This window comes from Artemia sp. Qi Xiang Cuo, chromosome 1 (assembly GCF_049724085.1).
Source record: "Artemia sp. Qi Xiang Cuo chromosome 1, ASM4972408v1, whole genome shotgun sequence".
Classification (NCBI taxonomy): Eukaryota; Metazoa; Arthropoda; class Branchiopoda; order Anostraca; family Artemiidae; genus Artemia; species Artemia sp. Qi Xiang Cuo.
This window is the reverse complement of record NC_142794.1, coordinates 11,616,498-11,640,370: the sequence shown is the minus strand read 5'-3', so window position 1 is coordinate 11,640,370 and position 23,873 is coordinate 11,616,498. Positions and strand designations below refer to the sequence as shown.

Genomic DNA, 23,873 nt, shown 5'->3' with positions numbered 1-23,873 from the left:
GGGTGTCAGAGGCTGAACAAGTCAAGTTCCTTTTGTCCTTTTTTGTTTTCCTGCTTCTGTCTATTTTTTTAAAATTGATGAATTTTAATAAAAAAACAAGCTTTTGCTGATAATTTCACCTGATAGATCACCTGATAGATCACCTGATAGATGTAAATATTCAAGACAAAAAGCAATGAGGTACCGTGTGAATAATAGTTAGATAATTAAAGCTATCAACAGTAAGAACTTAACTTTTTCTTCTTATTGAATTAGTTCGTTATAGATGTATTTTCAAAAAGTATTTTGCTGTCAACAATCTAACGGTACAAAGCATAATTTATCGAATTCGAAAATTAAATAAACAATCAAAATTTACAAAAATCGAATATGTAATTTAAAACTTAAAAGACACGGCTATCAACTTTATTCAGCTATCACAGTCCTGCGGCAGTGCGATGTACGATGTAAATTCGACCTGTTGTCTGGTAATGCGTTGTGGGAGCACAGTGGGTTGATCTCTGCCTGCTAATACAGGGCCCCGGGGTTCATTTCCAGCTCCAGACGCAAAAGTAAAAGGAAAGGAGCTTCGGAGTTGCCAAACTTGCGCCATTTGTTTTCCTGCTTCTGTCCTCATTTTAATTCAGTTGTTTTTGTTGATGCCGTATTGTGTTTTAGTCCCTTACAGGTTAAACCTCTAGGCAGTGTTGTAATGTTCGATTTTTTTTTAAATAGACCTAGTTATAGTTATTATTTAGAAAAAAAACAGGGTTTTTTTTCGCAGAAGTAAAGAGCAAAGTTGAAACTTAAAAAAAAAATAATGTTTCGCTGAATTCCCAAGATGTATCTGCAAAACTAGCTTAAATAAACTAATTTGTGTTATTTTCCATCCCAAGTCAGTATGATATTTTTCTTCAAATACAGAATTGCATATAGGATCTTAGAACGTGCACTTCCGGGCATATTCGTCTTCTTTGGGTAAAAATTGATGTTTTATGGCCCACAGTGGCAGAAAGTGCCACTTTGCTTACCACGATCTATTTTGTTACCCACTCATGTCAAAATTTATCAAAAAGCTTAGTAATCAGTGTGTAATTTAAATGATTATCAGCTGAAGATTTATATATCCTGAAGATCATAGGCCGCGCAATAGCGCGGCCTAATAAAAGAGCAATGTGAGCACGATGTATTATTTATTTATTATTATTTGTCAAGGCACTTCGTATTAGTGGAGTTTATTTTATGAAAAAAAAATTGAGTAAATTTTTAGGGAATTTAGAAATAGAATAGGATTTTATGAATTTTTAGATTATAGATTTTAGATTTGGTCATTTTTTTTTAATTACTTTTTGGAATTTAGTTAAACTAGTGGAATTTATTTTATATGTTGAGGGGGATACGATTCAACTGAATTGTGAAATATTTGATTTTTGGGAATTTGTTTTTGAGGATTGTTGTAGCTACCTAGCAACGCAAGGCCCAGCGAGAGTAGAGTGTGTTGAAATGTTATGTATTAAAAAAAATGGTTTTATATTTTGAATTTTTTCTTTTATTTATGTAAATATAGTGAAAAGTGTTTTAAAGTGTTATAAGAAAAGTGAATGTATTTTAAACTATAAAAACGTATATGCATTGTAAATTTGTATTTTAATTTTATATGTTATAGGCCTAATGAATGGGAGCAGCTCATTGCCGCCGTAGGTAGCTCGAATAAGAATTTTGAAATCGTTGTATGGTAAATTAATGGATGGAGAATCGTATGAATGAAAAAAACGTCGAGTAAGAGGTAAGATAGATAGGTAGTAAAATGAAGGAATAATGGAGAAATAGGGACAAATTAGATTACAAATAAGCAGGGAGTCTTAGATAAAAAAAAAAGAAGAAGAAAGAAACAGGATTGATTTTTTTTTCTGTCAGGAATAGGAAAAGAAAACAATAATCGGTTTGATTCTATCAATTACGTGAAGTATCACCAACCCATTATTAAGAAAACGAAAAAGAAGAGGAAACGCAGAAAAGAGGATCAAATACCGCTGGATAAAAGAAAGAAAAGAAGAAGAATTTAAAATATGCATAGAAAAGGATTTTGTATTTTTTCAATATTATAGTCTATTTTTGAAAAAAAAGGCACTTCGTATAGTCGTAGGAACTTCGGGAGGAGTTTATTCGATCGAAATTTGAAAGTTCTAATGCCCTTTTTCGAGGTAAAAAATGATTGGGAGGCAACCAACCCCCTTCCTACGCTCGTTAATTCCCCAAACACATCCAATCAAAATTTTGAGATAATAATTTTGTTCAATATAGTTGAAAGATAAAGTAATTATTTCTCTGGGGATGTCAACGTCCCAGAGCCCTCAGAGCAAGGGCTTTAAGTTATGCAATTTGCCTATTGTTTACACATAGTCTGTTATATTGGGAAAGAGGGTATGAATGTGGCCCGATTGCCTAGAGAGGGTATCAGACCCGTAGGACGGACGAGCGCTCGGCATGTTTGATTTTATTGTTCAAAAAGACCAAAGGAATTCAGGTTAAATATTTAGCGGAGTATTAAACTAAATCCAATCACGTTAGGTGCATATAGGTTGTCAAAAGAGTGTAACTCAGGAACCAAAAATGTAATATTTGCATGCTATTACTACTGCTACAACTACTGTTTTGTAGCGACTACTACTAAAGCTGAGGATATTGAGGTGAAAATTTGAGGAAACGTAGATGAGAAAGTTGAACTAAATCAAAACATACTATGTGTATACAGATTCTTTAAAACGTTTTTTCTCGGTTACTATTGGCTGTGGTTTTCTCTTTACTAGGTTGCAGTTATCGCTGCTGCCACGATTATTATTATTATTATTGATTCATTACTCGTCAATTTACTGACTGAAGAAATAAATTATAAAAAGGAAGGAATATAAATAATAACACTAAAACAAAAAAATCACATGAATCCTTGGCTATTGGGGATAAAAAATATATGTTCGATGAAGACAAGATAGTGTATAAAAAGGAAAAGGAAAAACGGGAAGAAATGTAGTTGTTTTCCATGTGTGCAGCTGTTGTAAAATTCTCAAGATTGGGATTTCAGAATTTGTCTTTATTCTTTACATAGATTGTGATTTCAGAATATTTAGATAAGGAGAGGGATCAAAAACTGATCGAAGGGGGTGTATTTTCCACGCGGGGGGGGGGGGGGGCGGGGTAAACGCCTAGAACCGTTTGAGGAAGTCTTTCCCAAATGTTTCATAAACTGGTTCAGTAAGTTAAAACTAAAATTGTTTAAATGATTTTTTTTCTTCTGAACACCAGATACTGGGAAATTATGCTTCAACTCCATTCACAGTGTTCACAGTTTCAATATTATGGTCCATTCGGACGCATGAGAAAACCGATGAAAAAACCGATCAGTAAGAGAAGTGTCTAAACGATAGGTGCAAATTTTTTCAAAAAAGCAAAAAATAACATGTACTTGTATGTGCCAAGTCTCTAAGCCAAGTTTATATCGTGCCAAGTTTCTTTTTCTTTCGTGTTAGTTTTAAAAAAGCATTGCTCATGTTATATAGCAAAATAAAAAAAAAACTTTATCAATTAAAAACTTTTGTTAATATCATAAAACTTAGATTTAATAAAATTCAGTCAAATTTTAAGCTCAATTTAAAAGAAACGTTAATTAAAAGCATTTACTAATTAGGTATTTTCGAGGACCACGCTGCCTTTTCATGACGATAAATAACAGTTTGACTATTAATTATTAGTCAAAAATTTATGGGTCATTAACATGTCGATAGTCACACCTACATGGCCACTATACAAAGTAATTTAGTATCCAATGGTAAATAGTAACAGTGAACTCAATTCAGAGGAACAAGGGAACATTTTCCCCCCTTTAAGATTTCGATAAATAACTTTTTCATTAGTACCATTCAAAAAGTTTTTTTTCTACATTTTCAGAGAAAAAAAAATGCCCCCAACCCTAGATTTTGAAACACATTTTGCCTCCCCTCTAAATTTCTATGAATTTACACCACTGAACAATAAAGAATCACCTGATTCTCTGTCCAGTTGTCCAGTTTTAGAACTGCCTCAATTTGTCTAGCTGTAGAACTTCCACATCCTGATTGGCAAGTAACAAGTCGTTTCGGATTGAAATCGCATTCTAGAAGATGGTTCGGAAGTCTTTCCAAAGTCAATAAGGCAGGACATCCATGTGTCTGGTTGCTACAGCTCAAGGTTAATCTACGTAAAAAGAAATATCTGTTGAAAATTTGAATGATTTTACTCAGGATAGCCAAGTTTAAATAGCTTAAAGCAATAATAACATTTTCAAACTTTGAGAACCATCTATGACAGTTACGATAATCGTAAAATCTTCCTTAAAGTTTTTTTTTTTTTTTTTTTTTTACAGCAACCTGTAAATTACAGCATGTAGAGACCTAACCAGTATCTTGGTGATAAAAATTAATTAAAAAAAACTTTTTCAACAAAATAAGTTTTTCAAAGAAAAGTAAAGAACTCCATTAAACAAAAAATGAGCAAAAATAAAATCAAATAATCTACCAAGCGTGAAACTACCACAAATCAGCATCAATAAATAAATGAAACTCCAAACGAGCAGAAACTAACATGAGTAGGGCTCAAACCCCCTATGCCTTTCCAAGGTCAGAACATAATTTGCACTTTACTTAAAAAATATAAATGTTTTTACATTTATGACTTTAATAAATCAAATAATATTAACATTTTGATTACAAAATATCAGTATATGTATATTAAACTGACAATGCACATTCATTTGTATAGAAGTTGCTACAACAACGCTTTGAATAAAAACCTTAAATGCCCCCAGGGCATAACTTAAAACCCTTGCCCTGAGGGCGGGGGGGGGGGGGTATCCTCAGAGACCCAAATTTCCAGAACTTTCAACTACGTTGAACAAAATTGCAATCTCAAAATTTTGATTGGATGTGTTCGGGGAAATGGTGGGCGTGAGAGGGGGGTTAGTTGCCCTCCAATCACTTCCGACAATAAAAAGGGCACTAGCCCTTTGAGTTTCCAATAGAATGAACCTTTTTGGAAGTTTCTACAACAACACTTTCTATAAAAACCTTATATGCCCCAGGGCATAACTTACAACCCTTGATTGGATGTGTTTGGGGAAAAGGTGGGCGTGATAGGGGGACTAGTTGCCCTCCAATCACCTTCAACTATTAAAAAGGGCACTTAGCCGTTTCAATCTCCAATAGAATAATCCCTTTTTGAAGTTTCACACAACGCTTTCATTGAAAAAAACCTTATATGCCCCCAGGCCATAACTTACAATCCTTGCCCTGACGGCTGTGGGGGGAGTGTCATCCTCAAAAACATAATTTCCGGAATTTTTAACTACGTCAAAAAAATGGCTATCTCAATATTTTGATTGGATGTGTTTGGAGAAATGGTGGGTGTGAGACAGGTGTTAGTTGTCCTCCAATCCCTTTCGACTATTAAAAAGAGCACATGCCCTTCTAATTTCCAATCGAATGAACCCTTTTTGAAGTTTCTACAATATCACTATCTGTAAAAACATTATATGCCCCCTGGGCATAACTTACAACCCTTTCCCCGAAGGCTCTGAGGGGGTTATTATCCTCAAAGACCTAATTTCTAAAACTTTTAACTATGTTGAATAAAATGGATATCTAAAAATTTTGCTGAGTGTTTGAGGAAAAGGTCGGCGTGAGAGGGGGGTCAGTTGCCCTCCAATCACTTTCGACTATTAAAAAGGGCACTAGCCCTTTGAATTTCAAATCGAATGAGCCCTTTTTCAAGTTTCTACGACAAAGCTTCCAACAAAAACCTTATATGCCCCCAGGGCATAACTTACAACCTTTACCCTGAGTGCTCTGGGGGGAGTGTCATCCTCAAAGATATAATTTCCGAACCTTTCAACTACTTTGAACAAAATGGCTATCTCAAAATTTTGATTAAATGTGTTTGGATAAATGGAGGGTGTGGAAGGGGTGTTAGTTGGCTTCCAATCACTTTCGACTATGAAAAACGGCACTAGCCACTTCAAATTCCAATCAAATGAGCCCTTTTTGAAGTTTCTACAACAACGCTTTCTATAAGGACCTTATATACCCCCAGGGCACAACTTACAGCCCTGAGGACTGTGGGGGGTTGTCATCCTCAAAGACCTAATTTCCAGAACTTTCAACTACGTTGAACAAAATGCCTATCTCAAAATTTTGATTGGATAACTTACAACCCTTGCCCTGAGGGCTGTGGGGGAGTGTCCTTCTCAAAAACATAATTTCTATCTGGAAATCAACTACGCTGAAATAAAAGGCTATCTCAAAATTTTTATGGCATGTGTTTGGGGAAATGGTGGGCGTGGAAGGGGTGTTAAGTTGCCTTCCAATCACTTTCGACTATTAAAAAGGGCAATAGCCATTCCAATTTCCAATCGAATGAGCCCTTTTCCAAGTTTCTACGACAACTCTTTCGATACGAAGTGCCCTGTTCTAAAGAAAAAAAAAAAAAAAAATACATTGTGCCGTCGTTATTTACATAGGCAGCACGATTGCGCTGCCTATGATTTAACGTGTATGCTAATAGTTTATCAACATGATGAATGTTTAAGGATGGTGAGAGACTACGAAATGGTCTAATCTTTTCGAAAGCTACTTAAAGGCTTTTTTGTTTCTAAGAGAAAATTCTGTTTTTTTTTCATTTAAAAGAAAGAATGACAAAATTTCAAAATTACAGCTTGAACATACACACTTATCACCTTGGTTTCAGATCATGTATTAATTACCTATAAATATGTTTGATAATATTGAAAAGCGCAACAATACACAAGCAGGTAAACATCCACTACACATCAAACAAGAAAAATGGAATCAATGAGTTTATATAAACAGACTTAAACAATTTGCTCCCGTATTACCTTGGCTGTCTCATCCCAAAACAGTGTATCTGTACCCAGGGGCGTCCTGAGGTTCATTTTATTGGGGGGCGTTCTTCCTAAATTTTACCGAATTTTCTGCAGAAATCAAAAATTTTGCTAAATTTCGGCCGATTCTTCAAAATGTCTGCCGAAAGTTTTGCCTTCGGCAAAAATTTTACCGAATGCCAAAAAAGTGGGGGGGGGGGAGGGTGGCACGCCCCTCCACGCCCCCACCTCGGGACGCCCCTGTCTGTACCCTCTCTTGATTTGAGGTAAGGGTGGCTTGTTATGTAACTTTTTGTGCTGAATCAATGTGTATATATGAAGTATACATTGGTGTACTGTTGTATCTCCTATTGTTTCGATGATTGTAAGCTCAATCTTACAGGTTATCTACTGTTTGACTTGACTTCCAAATCCAAAACAATGTATCTGATGAACCAATCAAAAGGGTCCAAAACAGTCACTAGCCAAAAACAGTGTATCTGACAGACTGATCAAAGGCTCCAAAAATTCACTAGCCCAAACCAGTATATTTGAAGGACCAATGACAAGGCTGCATTTTTAATTAAAGTTAATGAAGTTAAATGAAAGTTTAATCAATTTAACTAAAGTTCCACAGAATAAGTGTTCTATGCAGAGGTATCACCATAAATAGGATCCAATGAGAACATTGTACTGATCACTGCTCACGAACTCCTTGTGAACTATGGGACTAAATATTGTTAGTGACACTTTGCTATTTGATTAAAGGACATGCACACATGATTGCTGACAGACTCCAAGGAAATATTGAAAGTAAAATGCATGCCAGGGAGGCATTTATGACATATAGAGGAATTTAAGTCAGTTGTGGCTACCTCTAAATCAAACATAACTTGCCTAAAAAAGGCACGCAAAGATTTCAGACAACGAAAAATTTAAAAGGAACTCAGAACTTTCCTTGTGACCTACATGACATAACATAGTTGAAGGTCGCTTTGAAAAAGAAAGAAAATCAGTGAAAATTAGGACAGACTGACGATCCCTATATAGACTGCGACTTTGCTTGAAATCGAAATTCAGATTGAATACCCCCTTACCACCTAGAAAAATCAGTGCTATAGGCATAAACTCTGATACGAAATTCAACATTGTCAAAAAAGCTGATTTCTGTAATAACCCCAAGTAGCAAGCAGTTTCAGCTAGAAATGCCTGAGTGTGACTTGGTTTCAGACCTTGTTAAAGTGGTTAATGTCCCATTCTATTGATTTATTGAATATAATTAGTATCAAAAGAAAATTGGGCGGTCAAAGCTGCCTATTATATATCTATTGGTTTAAAACAGTGCATCTGCACAAAACTTCCTAAAGCACATTTTAGAAACAGTGTATATACAGAAAAATCGTATTTTCACAGCAATCCGGTGAAGCTTTAGCAAAACAAGTTGATCTACACAAATCAGCATGAAAAACTGATTGAACATTTACACTTTTTAAAGCAGGGTTGCAAGGAAGAAAAGGTAAAAAATTAACTTTAAAAACCCATCCTTTCTGAGGTCTTTTAGAAATCAGTAGCCTATGTACATATTTGTAATACATTGAAATAAATAAATACCTAGAAAGCAAATTCCTCAGCAACCTATCAGCAGGCATCAGTTTTTCAACTGTTAAATGCTCGTTGTCTAAAGGACAAGTCTTGTTATTCTTTAGCCACTCAGTAATGCAGCTTTTACAAAATTTATGTTCACACCATGGTCCCTTAAATATAAAGATAATAATTATACAGAGGCATATGTAGGCATATTCAGAATTGAAGTACAATCAATTGAATCCCCCAGTTACAAAAAGCAAACTAGATACAAGTACATCCTGAAACCCAGTGCAGTACATTTGTCTGATGAAGCTCCACTCTGTTAATATAAGGAGCAAAGTAACAAAAAGATGATAAAATGACTACAAAGGTTTTTTGATGGGGTGTTATGATGAAGAGATTAGTGCTGCCTGTTTAATTTATGGGAGAATATGAATTTGACTACTGAAAGTTAGCTACTTGTAAAAAATGCAAGAAGGTGTATGAGCCACAATGAAAGTTCTATAAACTGTGAAAATGTTATTTAATAGACTTTAAAGGAAATTGGAACTTTTTGGTTGGGAGTACAGAGAAATTTTGAATAGATTGGGATACAGTAAAAGATTGTGCAGCTGCATTGGCCTAGGGCAGTTTGGCACTGCAGCAAGTTATTAAGTAGAGGAATATTTTGTCATGGCATTATAATGTCATTATTATGTTTTCCTTTTATTCAAATTAATTATTTTATTATTCTTGTTTATTGAATTCTGTTTAGCCTTACTTCCATATGTACCCTTTGACATTGTTGTTTGTACTATTGACATATTATAGGACAGGATTAGAATAATGATTCAGATATTTAACCACTTATGATTGATAAGAAGGAGGCAACACTTTTCACAAGGGTAGAATTATTATTAAATTCATTGACAAGTTTAAAATATTATAAGACTCAATAAGTCTAGACTTGAAAAACAATTATGGGGAAAATCACTGTTTTAGTTTTGAGGCTATTCCAGTTGTTGACATGTTCAGAGAAGAAATATTGCCACTCTTGAACATTGACAGGGCAGTTTGACAGTTTTTGGAAGTAACCTCTTGTATGGTGTTGACTTAAATGTTTGGCAAAGGGGGTTAATTAGTTGTACATTATAGTTGCTGGCCAGCATTATGTCTCCATGGTGGCATTTAAAAACAAAAGTTGGCATCTGCAAGCATTAAGTTCTCTTGTTGTTTAGAAGATTGTGTAGGCCAGCTATATACTTCATGACATACCACTGAACTTCTTTGATTAGGCTAGTATTCTTCTCAAAAGAAGAGGAGGTAAGGCATGGTCCAAATTTCAAAATAAGGCTGATTATAGCCTTAGAAAGATTGTAGACGAGTAGGAAGTTATGGTCCATTTGGAAAACCAGGACTTGAATTTGCTCAAAAAAATTGACAAATGACCTTAATCAAATGATAAAAAAAATTGACAAATTGACAATGACAAATGATTACAAAAAATTGACAAGTGACCATGGAACTTTAGTTGTTCATCATTTAGCACTCCTAGATTTCTTTCTAAAGGATTTATCTTTAGAACTGAGCTTGACAGGTGTTTACCGAGTTGGACATGGTTTACTGGTGAACAACTGGATTGTAGCTACAAAATTAAAGGACAAATCACTTTTGTATCAATACCCTTTCCGAATATAGTATTATTTTCTCTGACAATACACCTTTCTCCTCCTAATGGTCCCACATATAGCCTTAATCAAATGTTTCTTGTTGTTAATAATCTTGTGAAGTGTTGTAAAATTGAATTGTGGATACAATATTAGCCTATTTGAAATAATTTTAAACGCCAATATTAATGGAAAGAATAGGAACATGCGGCATAGCATGAATTAAGGATTGCATTGCATTGGTTCTTTCTTTTAGTTTTTTGTATATCCTTTGGCTATATCTGGAACCATCAGGAGGTGTATTATGCTTTATAAGTAATATCAACATCATACTTGAAAAGAGCATAAAATAAGAAACCTAATGCTTTTATTTTATTTCGTACTTTTATTTTATCAACAAATTTCGTTCTGTGGAGCCACCAAAATTATTTTATATATTAAGTTACCCTCACGTATTATACAGTAAGGACTTTGTTAGTACAGTTTTCCTTTAGTCTTATTGCCTAGACCTATATCTGGGGCCATTAGGGAGGGGGTAGGAGATGTTGTCAGAATAGTAAATTCTATAGCTGAAAAGAATTTCAATTGGGAAATTGAACAGATTGAAAAGCTATGATTCAAAAGGATAAGTCGTATTAGAGAGAAAAAAAGCTGAACACAGGTAAAATTATCCTTCTTTTCCAGAAAAATTTAGATCTGCTTTAACTCATAAAGTTGGGGGCGAGGGGGAGGGGCTATATCCCTCATATACATGAAATATAAAGAAAATCTTTTTAAACTGTAAAACTCCCTGGGAGGGTGGGGGTTGGTCAAAATAGGCTAAATACTCCATGTTCATGTAAACGTCGATTCTAGCAAACGCTTTTATATCAGCTAAGCAAATAATTTTTTTTTTGGAAGGTTGTGCTTTGAGGAGGGTAATCTGACCAAAACGGCAATATCCACCGGGAATTTTTTGGAGGAGAAAGGTTACCAAGGGAAATTTTACACTAGGACATGAGGGGTTTCCCGGCATACTTTGAAAAATGATAAGAAATTAAATAAAAACATAATAAAACAAAAAAATACTAGTCCATATTGTGAGGGAAGCTGCCCTCTTCCTCAGCCCTTGCTCCTTAAATGAAAGTTTGAAATTTACCCCAATTCTTTAGGAACAACTCCTGAAACACAAGGGCCATCAAATTTGAGTGAGCAGTATTTATTACATTGTTTTCCATTTTTTAATTATTCCAAAGTTTCTATTTTAGTGGCTGACCCCTTCAGAACAAATGCTGTATATTTTGAGATCTATTTCTCCAAGAATTTTCTGAAACATCCTAATGAAATAAAAGTAGGACTAAATTATTCCTTCTTATGCTATTTTTAAATATCTTGGTTGCTATTCTGACAATACAGCCCCCCTGAAAATATCAGATAGAGCCATGATAGCATATTTCTCTTTTAATTAGTCTTGTAAAATTAACAATTATATTGCTTTCTTTAGCCCTGCTAAAAGTCACAAAAGTCGGTTTATCCAGTATTAAATAAAAAAAACAAGTTTTTTAAACTGAAAGTAAGGAGCGACATTAAAACTTAAAACGAACAGAAAGTATTCCGTATATGAAAGGGGCTGTCCCCTCCTCAACGCCTCGCTCTTTACGCTAGTTTTACTTTCTCACAACCCTATTTTTTTTAAACAATAAAAAACTTTAGCGTAAAGAGCGAGGCGTTGAGGAGGGGACAGCCCATTTCATATACGGAATAATTTCTGTTCGTTTTAAGTTTTAATGTCGCTCCTTACTTTCAGTTTAAAAAACTTTTTTTTTTATTTAATTTCTGATCGTTTTTTAGTTAATGCAACTTTTATTTTGGCTCACCGTCATTGAATAAGTAAACAAAATTTGCATAAAAATGATACTTTTCTTTTGCTAAATGGATGTCTCTAAATTTGGTTATGACGTTATTTACAAATTAACATACGTAACTAACTTCTATATTCGTATATTTTTCTTCTAGCAAAAAATACAAAGTTGCAGATTTTTGCAGATATGAGCTTCAAACCTATGTAATAGGATTTCTGATACGCTGAATCTGACGGTGTGATTTTCATTAAAATTCTTTCACTTGTAGGGGATGTTTCCCCCTCTTTAAAAAATCGGGAAAATTTTCTCAGGCTCGTAGCCTTTAATGAGTAATACTAAACTTAATAAAATTTATATATTTAGAATCAGCATTATAAACCCATTCTTTTGATAGATTTATTGACATAAAAATTTTTAAAAGTTTTGATTACTATTGAGCCGCATCGCTTGTTTTTTTATTACGTATATGTTATGACGTATATGAGGGGGTTCTTTCCTTAGTCAATACCTCGCTTTTTAAGTTAAAAGTTAAAAACAAATTTAATTCACAAACCCCTGAATCACAAAGACCGTTTAGTTAGAATATATAGCTCTTTTGAAAGCACTAAAAAAAACTGTAGCGTAAAGAGCGAGGTATTGACTTGGAGGAGAACCCCCTCATATACGTTATAACTTCTGTTCGTTTCAAGTTCTAATGTTGCTTCTTATTTTCAGATGAAAAAAACTTGTTTTTTAAAAATTTAATTTCTGATTGTTTTTTAAATAATGCTTGGAAATCCGGAGCCCCCTTCATAGGAATGTCCCTTACTCCAAAAAAACTACCTCTACGGAAAGATTCTCCCGAGTAACCCCCTCCTCCAGCCCCATTCTCCAGAAAAAAATCCTTCCTGAAGATGTCTGTATACTTCCCAATAACCAATAAATAATGCTGGCAAGTCCGGCGCCCCCTTCATGGCAATTCCCCTTCCCCCATGAAAACTTCCTTCATGGACAGATCCTCCAACATAACCCCCGGCCCACCCTTCCCTCCCACTACCAGAAAAAAAACCTCCTGAAAACTTCTGTAAACTTCCCAATAACCAATACTAAATGTTAACATTGGGTAAAGTTCATAACTTTTAGCCCTCCCCCTGGGGACTTCGGGGGATTAAGTCATCCTAAAAGACATATTTATCATATTTTCGATCATGCTGAACAAAATGGCTATCTCAAAATTTTTATCGGGTGACTGGGAAAAAAAATGAGCGTGGGAAGGGGCCTATTTGCCCTCCATTTTTTTTGGTCACTTAAAAAGGGCACTAGAACTTTTAATTTTCGCTCCAATGAGCTCTTCCACAATATTCTAGGACCACTGGGTCGATACGATCACCCCTGGGGAAAAAAAAACAAAAAAAACAAATAAACACGCACCCATGATATTTCTTCTGGCAAAAAATGCAAAATTCCACATTTTTGTAGATAGGAGCTTGAAACTTCTACAGTACGGTTCTTTGATACACTGAATATGATGGTGTGATTTTCATTACGTTTCTACAACTTTTAGGGGGTCTTTTCCCCCTTTTCTCGAAAATCAGCCACATTTTCTCAGGCGCGTAACTTTTTATGGGTAAGATTAAACTTGATGAAACTTATATATTTTAAATCAGAATTAAAATCTGATTCTTTTGATGTATCTATTGGTATCAAAATTCCGTTTTTTAGAGTTTCGGTTACCATTGAGCCAGGTTGCTCCTTACTTACAGTTTGTTACCACGAACTGTTGAAAAGCCACAATGACTGTTTATGCAAAACTGTTTCTCTCAGCCTTTTGGTAGTTTTGTTCCAAAAAATGTCTAACTGAAACAAAACAGAGAAGCCTATTCAAAACAAGAAAATCAGAAGAAAAGAGAGAGAGAGCAAGAAAAATGGGAGAGAGTACAGATTAGAGCCTTTGACAAGAAGATTATAGAGTTACTACCTAAGGTAACCAGAATACAGTCTAGACTACAGTTAGAAAAAAGGAGCTGGCCCCTGCTTCTATTTACCACAACTTTTTGAAGACTAATTGACAGAATACCATGCAATGAATAATATAGTAAAAATCATATTATAAACAATTTCCTAAATTTTGGGAAGGATGTTCAACAGGAAATGTTTGTTATAGGCATTTTTGAATGCAACATTAAATTCTGAAACTAATAGAATATTTATTCCTTAACCATTGATTATGGTCCTGTATTCCAAATTTGATAGATAGATTTTAAACACGGTAAAATAAATGTTCTACTCTCTCTTTTCCTCCCTCCCTCTCTCCAAAGCAGGACAGAAAGACCTGTAAAATACACAGAAAAAAAAGAACAAGAAATGGAATAAAGAGTGGCTATAAAAACTAGAAAGGGTTGGCCTGGACAAAAAGAGTGGAAAAAGAAGATGAAGAGAGAATGGAAAGATGAAAAAGAAAAAATATTGTAGAAATAAGGGAGAGGGGAGGGTTTGAAAACTAACCATTTCCTTGATAGCTATCATATATTCTTTATATAATAGTCTGGTGTCTGCAGGTAGCCCAATCTCATCATGCAATTCAACTGTAAAAAGAAAATTAACAGTTACTGAATATTGAACTTTTCAAAACTTTGCAATGCACTTCATCAAGAAGGGGGTAAGTTGGGAGCAACTGCACCCCCCCCCCTAAATTTTGAAAAATATTTTTTGGGTATCTCATTTGAAACAGCCTATTTTTGGGTATTCCCTTTGGGAAAAAAATCGAAAAAACAACAAAACTGTTTATCCTAGAATTTGAGATACAAATTCTAGGAAGAATCGCATTTGCTTTATAAAATTAACTATATTAGGCTTTATTGTTTACTTTTCATTTAAAGACAATTCTACACATTTTACTAGTTTGTAATCCAATGCGGGATTGGTACAGTGTGCTGTTGACACATTTTGTTATTTCTTTTTTGGCTAAAAATTGAAATTCTGTACTAAAATTTTTGGCAAAATTAGATAGCACAGGTAAAAGTGCAAAAAATAAACAAAAAATGAAGAATTCAGAGATAATGTTACCAGATGAGGCAAAAAGTGTGAGCATTGGGTCTTTCAAAAAGCAAGAACTCAAAATTGGTAAAATTTGGTCTTCATTGACAGATTCTGGAGCCAGATTTCAAAATCTGAACAAGTGAAGCATTTTTTCCATCCTTGACCATATATACTTGCATATTAACTAGTTCTAACCAGGGTCGTTTAATTAGAACAATAAGAAGTTTTGTTTTTGAACAATAAGAAATTTTGAGCAGTGATTGCAAGATACATATTTCCATAAATGCTTGACCATATCTATGGTAGTATTTTACACTACTTTCTGACTGATATGCAGAATTCTTCCCTATCAACAATGGAAAATTGTGATTTAAGAACTAAAATAAGAAATGGATACTCTGTATACTGGTCTTTACAAAATAGATAACATAACACAAAAATAAGGAAGTTAAAGATGCATTTGACATAGATAGCTAGAAGACGGAATTTTTTTTATGAAGAACAAAGGAAAACTTTTTCAGCCATATCTAGTGTAAATATGAAGTTGTAAGGGAAGGGGGGCATCTGCCCCCCTCCATACACCCATGACTTGTAGCCACCATATATAAGAAACTCGCTTTACCACACTACCACATACTTCTTTTTCTCTGGTTCTAATTTCGAAAATGCAATTCCTATTATATTAGTGAAATTTTAAACCATATCAATAGTTTTTGTCTAAATTTAGAAAATGTGTTTTGCAGATCTTTGAAGCATAATAAATTGGGATTCAGCAAATTTGTGAAGCTGAAAACTTTTTTCTTGTATTTCATTCAAGTAGGTCTAATTTGTATGGTTTCACTTTAAAACACAGAGATTTTTAAAGGTCACCAAAGATCAATGCCCTCTAGATGAAGAAGAAGTAAAAGTAGGTAGGGTACTAAACAAGTTACCAACCACCATCAAATAAAGTGACACCCCCAAAAAAAGTTAAGAAAATACTTCACTGATTTTCCTTAGGAATGGCAGCTGTCCATCTTTTTCTTCCTCATGCTTAATGTACAGCAGAACTTCTAGCTCAGATTGATGCATCTATTGACACAAAGCAGAGCCTAAGTTTTGCCAATCTAGGAATTTAGTGAGGATTGTTTTTTTTGTAAGGCATAGAATTATTATTAATAATTAGATGAAAATTTGATTAGCTTTGAGGAATAGTGTAGTTTTTGTGACATGGCTCAATAGTAACTGAAACACAAAAAAACGGAATTTTAATACCAATCGACATCAAAAGAATTGACTTATAATGGTAATTTTCAATATCTAAGTTTCTTTAAGTTGTTTAGTGTCACCAATAAAGGCTACAAGCAGGAGAAAATTTACTTTGTGTTCAAAAAAGGGGAGAAACACCCCCTAAACGTCAAAGAATCTTAACAAAAGCCAGATTAAGCTTTGTAGTTTAACTGAGCTTTCTTTTTTTCAGGCATAGGATATAATACTTCAGCTCAATTGTCTGTTTTTCTTTAGGTAGAAATAAGCTTGTAATGAGTTTTGGTGATGGTGGCAATAGTTGGTATTGTCTTTATTGCCATGAAGCATGGAATGGTTGTGGGTGCTTTGGGTCACTTGTGCCGGGTGTGAGGGGCAAGTGCATTGGCAATGTATCCCTGAAGATCATTTAACCAATTATACCAGATCATCAATGGAGCTAGATGAGTTCTTAAAGTCAAAAGGAACAAAGTTTACTGTCAGATATGTTTAGAAGAGTGGAAGTTCTGTTTTCTTAGTTAATTAACTTAAATTGTACTTGCTAGCAATATGGACAAGTCCAGTGTATACACCAGTTAGTGATGATAGGGCTGCGGGACATCAGCTTCATCCCATTGCGTGAGCCATAATTTGGTCTCCAATTCCTTATCAAGATTCACTTTGAAACTGTCAATGGATGGTGAACTCACTGTTGTTTTGCTTACATTGTTCCAAAGGCTTATGATGCAGTTGGAGAAGAAATGGTTCCTCTTCCTTGTATTAGCACACTTCTGAAAAAGCTTTGCTGAATGACCCCTGGTTCTTGGTGATTGGATGATTCAGGCTGGAATAAGTCTTTGTCATCAGACTGGAGCAGTTTGTAAGTCATTATGATATCACCTCTTTGCTGATGGTATGTTAGTTGGTAACTCAAGGCACTGCAGTTGGCACGCGTACTCTTTATCTTTGAGCCCCTTATGCATTTAGATGCCTGTCTTCGGACAGACTCGAGGGCCATCTGGTCTGTTTTATTAATTGGTATGGCAACACACATTCCAAATTCTAATCTTGGTATCACCAGGCTTTTGTAGAGTGTTGTGATTATTGCTGGGGATCAACTTTTCATTGTGCGCTTGATGAGACCAAGAGTTTGGTTTGCCTTTGCTACTGCAGCTCAGGTGTGGCAGTTGAAATTAAGGTCTTTGTCTACAATGACCCCCAGATCTCTTTCAGAGGTACTCTCAGAAAGTGGTTGTCTCACACCAGCATTTGCTGACATAAAGTATTGCCATCATGGGTTGTTTCTTCCAAAATGGAAAACCTTGCACTTATCTACATTACTCTATAGTGGTCTTCAATTAACCTGTCAAGAATTTTTTTTTGTGACTGGTTTCAATTGCAGTATAGCCTATATAAGAGTACATTTAATACAGGAGTACTGAATATTGTTCTAACAGTTGGCCTGCTGGTTTAGTCCCCTAATTCAAAATACCTTCCCAGGACATACTTTAGTCTGCAGATCCATCCTTCAAAGTTTCATCTTCTTAACCAAACCCCTTTCCAAGATATCAAAAAGTAGCTTGTCTAGAATTTTAATGTCCTTTTAATATTGGGCTTTAAATTGAATTTGTGAAAAACAATTGGAAAGAGTATAAATAAGCTATCAATTGGTATGTTCACTTTATTTGTAAGTCATTTATGTGAACTGTTACTCCGTTTTTACAGGGTGTTGAGTAGGTTTAGCAGCCATTGAAACTGGTTTAGTAGCCTACTGAACTAATATCAAGAAAAAGCAAAGGCATATATTATTAGGGTTATGTTTGACACAGGATACCACAAGATGGCTAATTTGACTGTATATAGGCTATGTATACAAATCTTTAAATTAGCCAACAATTCTTACTCCATAATATGCAGAATAATTATAGTTAACACATTTTGCAGGGGGGGGGGGGGGGGTGTAACCTTTATTTTCACTTCTTTCCTTGGTTTTCCAGTTTTTCTAAGAAATTCATGAATTTCTTGGAGTCTAGCCTATTATTTACAAAATATATACCCCACCCCCCCAATGTGCAAATATATACCACAACAAATTTGATTAACATGATTCCTTCCCAAGAGGCTAACTACTTAGCAAATTTCCAATTCCAAATAAAGAAAATGCAGACTGAAAATTCTAGGGTAAAATTCTACTTTAGCTATTGCAGGCTATCTTGGAAAGGGGTTAGGTTAGGAAATGAAACTTTCAGGGATGGGTCTACAGGCTAAAGTATGTTCCAGGAAGGTTTTTTGGTAAATTTGCAGGTGGCACAATAATTTAGCTAGGATGAAAGTGATTACATCATTTGATGCCCTTTTTTATGCTCTTTCATAATTCAATAATTGCTTCTGTTGTAAATTGCATCTTCAGCCCTTAAAAGAGCCCCAAAGGTATTTTATATTGTAGCTAAAGTAGAATTTTACCTTTTATACAAATTATGAAAGAGCATAAAAAAGCAACAAATGATGTTTTCACTTTCATCCTAGCTAAATTATATGGTCCACTGCAAAGTTACCATGAAATTCCCCCCCCCCTAATGTGCAAATATATACCCTGAATTGGAACATACCCTGACTTATCGATAACAAAGTTTTGAATTGCAAAATTCACTGCTTTTTTTGTCAAGGGCATTTGAAAAACTTAAAACATTAGGAAAACAGTTTATATTTGAGTTGCCCAACAAATGAGATTTGAATTGTTATAAATAAGTATTCTTGGAATATACTACCCTTGAATAACTTATTTATAAACTACTGATATGTTTTTAAGAACTTTTCAATAACTTAACTACTGTTGACAACTTCTTTCTGTGGTTACAAAAGTAAAATACCTTTGGGGCCCCTTTAAGGGCTCCAGATGCAATTTGCAACGGAAGCAATTACTGAATTATAAAAGAGCATAAAAAAGGCATCAAATGATGTATTCACTTGTATCCTAGCTAAATTATTGTGCCACCTGCAAATTTTCCTATTTTGAAGTACCTACCTCTACTCCACCTCCCTCTAGAGGGTCTTGACCTTTGACAACCTTTAAAATCTGTATGTTATAAAAGTGAACCCTTGCAAAATAGATCTTCTGCTTAAGTGACATACAACAAAATTGTTTTCATCTTTGCAACTTTCCTCAATCCCAATTTATAAGAGTTTAAAGATATGCAAATGCCTTTCCTAAATTTTGAAAAAATACATTGATACTGCTTAAAATCCTAATCAAATAACAGGAATTGCATTTTCAGAACTAAAGCAAGAGAAAAAGAAACTGAAAAATAAGGTACTACTTTAGCCTGTAGACCAACTCATCCATGAAAGTTTTATTTTCCTAAATTAACCCCTTTCCAAGATAGCCAAAAGTAGCTAAAGAAGAATTTTACCCAATTTTGTTGTACTTCATTTAAGCAGAAGATCTAGGTAAAGTTCTACCAAATCATATTACTGAGTTAGGACTAAAGTGAATGCACCATTTGATGCCTTTTTTTATGCTGATTATAAATATAATAATAATTTCTATCGGATATTAATTTCCGCCCCCCCCCTATATATACCTAACCTAACCCGGAATTGACATTGTTAGGGGGGGGGGGGCTGAAAATCATTTCCGTTAGAAATGCTAATTTTGTTCGTTAACCGTCTAAAAAAGGGCCTAAAATAGTGTATTACATTTTTTCATTAATCAATAATTTTATTTGGGATAAATTTACCAAGATCTATTTTGCAAGGTTTCACTTTTGTAACATATATATTTTTAAAGGTCAGGACCCAGTCAATATCTACCAAATCATATTATTGAGTTAGGAATATATTGAATACACCATTTGATGCCTTTTTTATGCTGATTACAAATATAATAAGCATTTCTATCGGAAATTAATTTCAGCCCCCCCCCCCCCAGGGGAGAGAGGGGCAATACCGCACGGGGGCGACTCCGTACATTTGACATGTCGTCTAAAGTTTTTGAGCTAAGCCTTTCAAAAAATTCACGCTAGATGCCCTTCATGTAACGCTCATTTGGCGCAAGTTTTAAATTTTGGAGAAAAGAGACAGCCGAGAAAAGAGGTAAGGAAGTTTTTTATATGCTTGCTGGAAATCCTGACACATGTAGTATTTGTCAAATATTTTCTAAGTTTTTGTAGCTCTTGAGCCGTGAGTTAGCAGGATCAGACAAGGTATACCCCTGCTATTTGTATGGTAATTTTCATCAGTAAATATCAGGCCGTTATCTACGGAAAAAAATATTTCAAAATGGCGTCAACATGGGGTAACTCTGGACACTTTTTTGGGGGTGATTCCGGACACTTTTTGTGGTGTCAGGTTTCGCCCTGTACTGACGGAAGTCTTTCATACGTTGGAAAATGGAACTATGTGTAGCTCGAAGCAGAATATTCGTAAAATTGACTGTATTCCTGTCATCTTATAGAGAAACTGAAGTGATTTGTTTTGACTATCAAACTTTGTTTTCAACATTTACACTATTACAGGGGTAACTTTTAGACAAAAGTTACCCCTTGCCTTACAGCCTAGCCTATTTAAACATAACTACTCTGTGTAACAATCTTTGTCTTGAATCAAAGTTGTCCAAGATTAAGTCTGCCTATTATTTAGATACTTTGTTCCAACTTTAAGATCCTGTGTTCAAGATTGGACAGCATTTTCTATGATTTGGCTAAGCTTAACCTTTAATTTCTATCCAAAATTAAGGTATACTTTTGACTGTCTATGCGTTTAAAATAGTCTCGGCATGTCACTGTCTATGGCACAAATATTCAAGCTAATCTTAATCGAATATTCTTCAATACTTTCTAACTGGTGTACGGTACCAATAAACCTTACCCCCCACCCCTCCTTGTTTAAAATACATAGGCTACTCTGAATTGTATACATTCAATGGATTATTGTCTTATATATTATAATGTTTAGTTTTATAATATATGTGATTGGAACTTATAATTAGACAGTGATAATTCAAAAGGAGTCATGTGAGAATTATATATAAGCTTAGATTTACAGTACACCTTCACAGCTATGCAGATCAGTTCAATTCATTTTCACCCATCATATTTAAAAATAATACTTATTATTAAATGATTTACTATTATGTTGAACAATAATCATTTGTTCAATGCCTACTTATATCAGAAAGATAAACAGTAGCGTCTATGGCTGTATCCAAGAGGGTAGAGGGTTTGAAACCCCCCGAAATGTTTGTCCGACTTGTAGAAACATAAGAAAAATTAACATAAACAAATGTTTGATGTGGTTTTTTAAAGTTTTTTTGTTTAATGTTTTGTATTATAATGTAAAACTAAACATTACGCTGCATGCAGGCATCTTTCCATTCTATGCCTCAAAGCACACCTCAAAGCATGGCGTGACCTGTGTTAATTTCCATGTTGTTCTCTTGAAGTTCTGACAATTATAATTTTCTTTTACAGATGGTTTGCACCTACATTCGAAAGGGGAGTGGTCCTCCTGATCCGGAATTAGTCAGGCATGCTGTTATTCAATTTATACATGGGAAGTTGTCTTTCCGAGCAACAGCAGAAGAATTTTCCCTGAAGAAGAGTACCCTTGCGGATGCTGTGAAACGATACAAGGCAAAAATGCAAATTCTCAAGCAGAGTGGTGCTAGTGGTAGCAATTTTGACAATGACATTGTTCAGGAGAGCACTAAGTTTGTTTTTACTTCCAAACAAGAGAAAGAGCTTGCAGCATACCTCGAAAAATGCTCACTACTTGACCATGGGCTGACTCCCTATGCAACAAGAAAGTTAGCCTACCAATGGGCAATAGCATTGAAGATAAAATTCCCATCAAACTGGAAACTGAATGAGAGAGCAGGAGTGGATTGGCTAAGAGGTTTCATCAAGCGGAACGCCAGTTTGTCCATCAGAAAACCCGAAAATACAAGCCAGGCTCGTGCTGCCGGCTTTAACGCCATTGTAATTGGTGTCTTCTTTAGAAATCTTCAGGAGTTATATTGCAAGTATCATTTTCCTCCTGGTTGAATTTGGAACTGTGATGAAACAGGAGTACCCACAGTTGTTCAGGCCCCAAAGGTGATTGCTAAAAGGGGAGCAAAACAGGTGGCACAGACTGTGTCAGCAGAAAGAGGGGAAAATACCACAATGCTATGCTTTGTATCTGCAATTGGTCAGACAATTCCACCAGTGTTTGTTTTTCCAAGAGTCAAAGCTCCAGAGAGGATGTATCAAGATGGACCACCAGGATACATTGGCTTAGCCCATCCCAGTGGATGGATGACTTTGGACAATTTCCTTTGTTCCATGGAACACTTTCTAAAAGAGGTCAAACCCAGCAAAAAAGATCCTGTTTTACTCTTGTTTGACAATCATGAAAGCCATATTTCAGTAGAAGTAGTTTCTTTCTGTAAAGATAATAGCATCCACCTCCTAACCTTTCCTCCCCATTGTCTCCAACCCCTTGATGTTTCAGTGTATGCACCATTGAAGCATGCAATCAGGGAGTCATTTGACAATTGGATTTCAGTCCCCCCCCCCTATATAGGCTATACCTAACCTAGCCTAACCCTGAATCGGCATATTTCGGGGGGGGGGGGCTTAAATTCATCTTCGTTAGAAATGATTATTATTTCTAAAATCAACATAAAAAAAGGCATCGATTGGGGTATTCACTTTAGTCCTAACTCAATAATAGCCTATGATTTGGTATATATTGACCTAGAAATGCTTATTATATTCGTAATCAGCATAAAAAAAGGCATCAAATGGTGTATTCACTTTATTCCTAACTCAATAATATGATTTGGTAGATATTTACTGGGCCCTCTAGAGGGAGAAGGAGTGGAGGTAGGTAGGCCTACTTCAAAATACCTTCCTAGGACATGGGCTACTTTAGCTTGTAGACCCATTAAAGAAAGTTTTATTTTCCTAGCCTAACCCCTTTCCAAGATAGTCAAAAGTAGCTAAAGTAGAATTTTACCTTTTACCAATTCAAGTTCTATTAGTTGGTTAGCCCTATTCACAAAAAATAGATTTAAAGCAGCCTTTGCTCTATGGGTAGTCTGTTAGTTGGTTGTGTGTATAATCTACAAACCTGGACAGGTTCTTCCAAAACAAATGAGTAAATAGGACAGAGAAAAAATTCCTCAATGTCACCAGAAAATCTTGCTGGATCTAGTCCCATTTTGTTGAGTTGATTTGAGGTCACCTCACGTCTTCAAGGACCTTGTGACCAGATTTCGTGTTATTTATCTTTCTTTGATGTGCAGTAAACTTCCGACTGCTGCAAGTGAAGAGTTTTTCGTCCATTATCCATACAGTGTTGCCAGAAAGTGGAACAAAACAAGCCCGAGCCTTTAAAAAACACGCCAAAATACGACCGTCCTTTGAAAACCAAGACTACCATCATGGTCAGCTCCAAAAGTACTAAAATTGACCAAATTCGAGTGTTTCAAACGAATTTTCGGTGCTAAAGTCGGAACATTTTTGCACATGTCGTAGCTGGAGCCACGTTTGAGATTAGTTTTTTTCTGTCCGGTTATTTCAAACTTAGCCCTAATCTTTTGAAACGGACACGGCAAAAGAGTGGTCCTTGTAAAATAAACTTCACACAAATCTTTCGAAACCAATACAGTCCACACTCTTTGTTAATTCT

General features: G+C 35.1%; 1 protein-coding gene across 1 annotated transcript; it reads right to left on the bottom strand.

Moving 5' to 3' along the window:
• Window positions 1-3,992: 3,992 nt before the first annotated feature.
• Window positions 3,993-23,461, bottom strand: LOC148956006 (E3 ubiquitin-protein ligase NRDP1-like). The gene is made up of 3 exons (XM_089088935.1): window positions 23,313-23,461; window positions 8,498-8,640; window positions 3,993-4,209 (listed from the first exon to the last, which is right to left on the bottom strand). The coding sequence occupies exons 1-3, from the start codon at window positions 23,400-23,402 to the stop codon at window positions 3,993-3,995; spliced, it is 450 nt and encodes a 149-aa protein (XP_088945061.1). The 5' UTR covers window positions 23,403-23,461.
• Window positions 23,462-23,873: the final 412 nt, after the last annotated feature.

Excerpts from the sequence above, each read along its gene's own strand:
- LOC148956006 (XM_089088935.1), bottom strand. The coding sequence starts at position 23,402 with ATGGGACTAGATCCAGCAAGATTTTCTGGTGACATTGAGGAATTTTTT. Across the intron at positions 8,641-23,312 it reads TTTTGGAAGAACCTGTCCAG|GGACCATGGTGTGAACATAA; the intron begins GTTTGTAGATTA and ends TTTATATTTAAG. Across the intron at positions 4,210-8,497 it reads CTGAGGAATTTGCTTTCTAG|ATTAACCTTGAGCTGTAGCA; the intron begins GTATTTATTTAT and ends CTTTTTACGTAG.